Source organism: Parasteatoda tepidariorum, chromosome 6 (genome assembly GCF_043381705.1).
Source record: "Parasteatoda tepidariorum isolate YZ-2023 chromosome 6, CAS_Ptep_4.0, whole genome shotgun sequence".
In the NCBI taxonomy this organism is placed as follows: Eukaryota; Metazoa; Arthropoda; class Arachnida; order Araneae; family Theridiidae; genus Parasteatoda; species Parasteatoda tepidariorum.
In genome coordinates, this window is record NC_092209.1 from 54,369,906 (window position 1) to 54,376,670 (window position 6,765).

Below are 6,765 nucleotides of genomic sequence, written 5' to 3' on the forward strand. Positions count from 1 at the left end.
GCCTCTAGTCTCCCGATGGCTCTCCATCGTAGTTCTTCAGGCAAATGATGCCTAGAGGTCATTATTACGAATTGGCTATCTCAGATTTTCAATGTCGCAATCACAGTAAAATTTGTGTGCTTTCTCTCAAACTTGGACTTTTATGCTCCAGGCAGATGACGTAAGCCGAGTGCAGCGCCACTAATTTGCATATTGCAATTTTACTCAGCTACTCTTAGTGGACAACATATGCAAATTTTGCACGGTTTGGCTTACTTTTGAAAGAGTTATCGCTATTTTTGTGATTTTTCCTTAATTTATGATAACCAGTGTATATATAAAACCGTATATACCTAGTTAATAATGGTTTTCTTATAGCTTATTTTTAAAGCAAATTGGGGGTCTATGCTTTCACCATACCATGTTTTTGCTTTATAAAAGTCTAAAAATAAATATTACCAAAAAAATATTGAAATTTTATAGTTTACGAGAAGGAGTTCTGTAGTGTTTCGCCCAAGGTTTTAGAAATTATAAAAATCTTTTCGTTTTTTTTTTTTTTTTTTTTTTTTTATTACTTCACTTTACTCAAATTTATAGCTAGTGAATAAATTTGAAAAACATTTATTGTAAGTAAATTTATAAATAATTCATTTAAAGTTTAATAAACGGAAAACAAGCAATTGTGGATCGTACTGTAATGCATAGTTTTTTTCCCTTAGTATTTGAACTTGGAAAAAATAAATTTTAAAGATAAATTAAATCATTCTATTGAGTCCTGAAAATAGAAGAAGAAAATTTTTTTTTGTTTTGTTTTGAGGACGATTATACCTTTGAATGCTATTTCAATGTTGATGCTATTATGTTTAAATTGTTCTGGTTAATAAAGAGTATCGAATTGTTTTTTTTTCTTCTCTTTTTAAAAGTAGTATAATATTTTGAATCCATCCTTTTTTTCTAGATGCATTGTTAGCTGATTTACAGAATCAGACTCAGTTGAACTTATCGTCGGCTGTCTGTCCAACATCTCCTACTGGTGGTAATAGCTATGCAGCAGTGATGTCACATGCTCCGCGGCCTTCTACAGCGACTGTTACTACAACAGTTACTACTGAAAGATATGAATATCGAAACGGAGAACCTGATAATCAGGTAATGTGATATTTTTTATAGGACATGTTACTTTTTTCACTTTTTTGTTGTTGGTTGTTTCGAAGAATATGTAGTTATTATTTTTTGTTGCTGATCTTTTGTTCTATCAGCCTTTTTTGTTTCTTAAAAAAAAGATTTATATTTTGCAAAGGCATCCTAAAGCAAAAAATGCTCGAAACTGCGTCATACGTCGCTGAACAGTTATTTTCAGAACTGTTAACGTTTTCCCTTTAGAACAATTATTTGGAGAACTATTAACGTCTTCTTCACTGCAAAACAGTTGATGTTCAAGTTGCGAGCAATACTTTATAATTCCTGTTTCATTATATAAGCATTCGCAACTAATGGCTAATGTAATATTTATCTAATTAAGGTTCCTTTTTTTCATATTTTTGCAAATTTAGTTTGCAATATAAAATAATTTGCTATTTATTAATATTAAATTACTATTTTTGACCCTTTGACGCAGAATTTTCTTTAAATATATATATTTTTTTTACTGTTTTCATTATTTTGTATTAATTTAGGTCAAAATAAGATAAAAATATTATATTTAGCATTTTAATAATTTTGGTTTATTGTTATGAAATACAGCATCGGACACCGGTGTCCCTTTTTGCGTTAAAGTTCCAAACATGACTCACTTCCAAACAAAAAAATATTTTTAAAAATTTGCAGTTATTTAGATCTAAGAGAAACAGTAATTCATCATTGAAATTTCTTTAATTTACAAAAATCGAATCTTGATAAACTTTTGAAGATGAAAAAAAATTAAGACTTCCTTTTTCGGATTTCATACTTTAGAACAAATATACAAATTTAATTCAATGAATTTAATAGATTTTTTAGTAACTATTAGATTTTTTTTATAATTAAGAAGTACCAAATTATAATTTCCCTTGTAATTAGAGCGTTAGAAAAATATATATAAAAATGACACAGGTGTCCCATTTGCGCCAAAGGGTTAAGGGCTTCATTTTTTACTCAGTTTTTTCAAAATTTAATTTCCGAAATCAAATTATTTGTTATTTAAGAAATAGTAATATTTAACTAGTTAAAGTTACATTTTAATATTTTTCTTTTCGCGATTAAGAAATAAATTTACCTAAAAAAAATTCGACGATATACTTCTAGCAATATTTCACTATACTTTCATACTGCATACTTTTTAATATTTTTCTTCTGGCAATTAAGAAACAAATTTGCCTAAAAAAAAAAATTCCAACTTCGAGCAGTTTTAAATTCTTAAACGTTTTGAAACATACATTTTTATAGGTGTAAAAACGGTAATTTTTGACTTATAAAGGGGACTGATTATGTTCTATCGCTTAGACACATTAAACCATTATATAAATGAAAATATATTTATTTAATCAAAATTTAAAAGTCTTATAGTGTTTTGATTTCCAATGGTGGTAATATTAATTTATTTAGCAATTGAAAAGTGTCGCTCGCCGGGAATAGTTTTATTATTCTAGTGCTAAGAGCTTTTTAAAATTACAGTATATTCTTGAAGATATTTCTAAAAATGTTTACTTTTTATGAAAACAATTCAATGAGTTTAAAATTAATTAATGCAATGAAAAATTCCTGTGAGCAAGAAAAGTTTTCAAAATTATTTAAATCATCGTACAAGGAAAATTGAAATCGCTGTCCTTGTTGAACTGGTATGTATCTTTGATGCGACTTAGATTCAAAATATTAGAATAATTCACTTTTCTTCAAAAAAAATTTCTCAAAAATAAAATATTATTTTTAACTAGTAAGGCAGTTTCCTGATTTAGAGTTTTTGAAGATCGCTTTAAGATCTTTAGACGATATTGTTCGTAAAAGTTTAATCGATTTCGATCTTAAAAGATCAGGGGAGATTTTCCACCCTTCTCTTCTTGTTATAAACAAACGATTTTGTATTGTATTAAAAATTTGTGAAAACAAGCATTTCTTTTTAATAAAAAATCATTTCTAAGACTGCACCAACAGTATTATTTATTGTAATTTTTTTATGCTTTTTCATCAAAATAAAAATTTATAATGAAATATAGATTTAGAAATTGAGAATTTGATTGAAAAAGAAAGGAAGAAGATTTTTAAAATGTTATTTCAAAAGTGCTGTAATTTGTTACATACCAAGTTTTAATGTAAATTTACGAATTGAAACTTATTATCGCAGCACAATATATTCATATGAAACAGCAAGCACTTAAAAATTCAAAGCCAAATTCAATTGCATAATCGCTTTTTTGCAATAATTGTTTTTTACTTCCTCTTCGTAATTCCTAATTAAAAATTGAAATACGTTATCTGTATTTAAATAAACAAGCTAAATGTTTCCACTTATTTTCAATAGGTTTATTTTAACTTTGTCTGCTTCATTCTTTTTCATCTAATTTTGAATGCTTTTGCAAATTTACTCAACAATTACAACACAAAAACACACAAAGTAAGTTGCATCACTTCTTTGAGGACTTCATTTATATTTTTGCTGGAACTGGTTTTTGAAAAGTAATAATTAAATTAGGCATGTGTTGCTGTGAACTTTAATCTCTTTAATGGGTTGACTATTCTAAATGCAGTGATGATAAATGGAATTCAGTTGAAGAAGATGAAGTCATTCATATATTTGATACTCACTTTATCATGTACACAATCTTTGATTACATTTCACAATATTTGTTTTCTTTTCAGCCCATATATCAAAATCAACATGCAGTCCACAGTGCTTTAAATGAAAAACCAACAGGCAAGCCAGACTTTGCTAGCAACTTGTCTGAATTAGACAGTCTTTTAGAAGATCTGAATTCTGCCCGTTACGCAAATTATCCTGGAAAAAAAGGTAATTTTTGCAAAAAATTTAAACTTTAAAATTGCGTAAAATAATTAAACGTTGTTTTAAAAACTTTTACTTTTCTGATGAATTTCTTTTACTTTTTGCTGTAGATTTTTTAAAAAAATTTCTGGTTTAGAATTTTTTTTTTTTTTTTCTGTAGAATTTATTTTACTTTTTTTCTGCTGAAATTCTTTTAACTTTTTTCTATAGATTTTACTTTTTTCTGCTGAAATTCTTTTTGTTTTTTATTGTAGAATTTCTTTTCCGTTTTGGGTATATTTCCGTATCGTGATCTGCAGCGCCAACAACAATCGCCAAGGTGCCAAATAGATTTGAAAATTGCAAATTTAAAAACAAAAAGAAACATGTAGATGCTTGCCCGGGGGTCGACATGCCCCTTTCTGTGATGTTTTTTCTAGTTTCTCACGGGCCACTGCCCGGAAGTTTCCAAGACTTGGGAATTATTCTGCCACAGATCACGATACGGAAATCTCCCCTCAGTTTTTTCTGCAGCATTTCTTTTACTTTTTTCTATAGAAGTTCTTTTTACTTTTATTAGGGGAATTTCTTTTCTTTTTTTATAGAGTTTATTTTTACTTTTTTTCTGAAAAAATTCTTTTAACTTTTTTTCTGTAGAATTACTTTTACTTTTTTTCTGCAAAAATTTCCTTTTTTTTTCTTCGATTTCCTGAGGAATTTCTTTTATTTTTTTCTTTGCAATTTCTTTTCAAATAGAGCTGTTCAGATTTTTGGCGCGTTTTTCTATTAACTAATGATTTAAACAAAATTCTTCAATAAGAATGTGAATGCCTTTGGAAAATTTCATTACTTGATACAATTGACAATTATAAAAAAATTTTTAAAAAATCTTAAAGCATCCCGAATTCCTCAAAACTACCTGAAAACATTTTATTACTTTCCTAAGGTGCTATTAATTAAGTTATTTTTAAGCAAAAAACGCTTACATTCGTTTTTATCTGAAACGGAGAGTCACATGATTATTTACGAATTGACGTCACACGTGTCCATCCGCCGTTCATTTACAATCGCTGTGCTGTGAAAGCCAATACGTTCTTGCTTTCGTTTAAATTTTCATAATAAAATCCAACTATTTCAGATGTTAAATTACTATAAGTGAGAGGCAAGATTTATATAATAAATTGTGCCCTTATGTAGTTTAATGAAAATGTGGGTTTAATATAACGCATTTTTTTATAACATTGTTAAATTTCAATCGTACCCACTGAAACATAGTTAAAAGTTGGCGAAATTTTCTAGTTCTGAATATTCATGATTTTTTAGTTTAGTAAAAGATGCGTTAGAATGAGTTATATAAGCCTGATATTACTTATGCGTTATAAATACAAAGTAATTTTGTTGTTTCATTTTTTAACCATATTAATCTTAATTTTAGTGTATATTTCAAGTTTCTTTCTAAGATTTATTTTCATGTCAAGGGAAAGAAATCTTGTATCAATTTTTTTATCGAATACTAACTTTATTTTAATTGCGTTAATCAATATAATCTATAAGAGTATTGAAATCAAGCTTGTGCATTTATTTAGCTCTACATTATTGAAACAGGAATTAAATTTTATAAATGCATATAAAAATAATTTTTCGCAATAGCAAAGGTGCTATTTACTCGAATAAAAATATTGAGTTGAGTAAAGTTATCAACATTACTGTCTATTTTCTAATTATTGAATAAATAATAAGGATTTCTTTTCATTTTGCGTAAGTTTTTTTTATATTTTATTATTCTTAAGATTAAGTGAAACAAAAACGTCTAGCTTAATGATAACCGCTGAAATTTTGTGGATGAATTAAATAACATCAAGTGAAATTTTAAGTACAAGTACATAGATTATGAGGATGGGCAGATATACTTCAATGAACTTGATGCTTGTAAGTGTTGATTCGTTTTCGGTGATACCAAATATTTAAGCTGAGATTTTTTCAACTACTTTAATTAAAAATGTATAATGTATTAATTTTACTATTTACTCAAAGATTAATAGATAAAAGCGTTAATGTGTGTTAAAATATTTAATACATAATAAAAAAAGGAAAACATAAACTGTTTTAGTAAATATTTACTTGAAATGAAAATCCTTCAACTCTATTAAAAAATAAAAAACAAAATAAGAGCTAAATTAAATTACATTACTTGAATTTTTGAACTTTAGCCGAAAGATTATAACAATAATAGATTTATATTTTTCAGTGGACTAGATTTATGAAAATACTAATTTGTTTTAATGCAATACCATAAAATCTTCTACTCCATATCTAACTGTAAACTATTTCTATTGAATCTGTGACTGATTTTAATTAAGTAATTAGGCTGTAATGAAGCATTATTTTAATTTAAAAATAAGTGGAATAAAATAATATTTTCTGTGAATTTTAACACCATTGATTTCGGCCGAAAGGAAATGTTAATTCGTGGTGAAGAGCTGCATAATCATTTCTTCAGATATTTTAATGATAAATAAACAGTTTGAAGTTTTAAAAATCTTTCATTTTGCACACACTCTCAAAATCCTAAATTTAATTCACAAAATATTTAATAATAATTTACAAAGGATGTTCATACGATATAAGTGATATCAAAACTAAAAAGCATTGAAATAGCCTTAACGGATCAAGGTGGCACGTTTCATTCAGCACATGTGACGTCATAACCAATCAGGGATCGTTTTTGGTTGCTTCTATTACGGAGGCTTTTTTGGGCAATTTAAATGTTTAATAATTAAATAAATAAACATTTGGCGGGGGGGGGGGGCCCAGATTTTCGGTTTCAGGAG

At 27.2% G+C, this 6,765-nt stretch overlaps 1 protein-coding gene across 6 annotated transcripts in view; it reads left to right on the plus strand.

Annotated features, from left to right (window-relative positions):
• Window positions 1-6,765, plus strand: part of LOC107448804 (paxillin) — a 97,251-nt gene that overhangs the window by 68,690 nt on the left and 21,796 nt on the right. For all 6 annotated transcript variants that reach the window (XM_071182385.1, XM_071182389.1, XM_071182386.1 and 3 more), the window contains exons 2-3: window positions 938-1,128; window positions 3,814-3,961. In XM_071182385.1, the coding sequence (XP_071038486.1) occupies window positions 938-1,128; window positions 3,814-3,961 (339 nt within the window). The remainder of the gene's footprint in view (window positions 1-937; window positions 1,129-3,813; window positions 3,962-6,765) is intronic.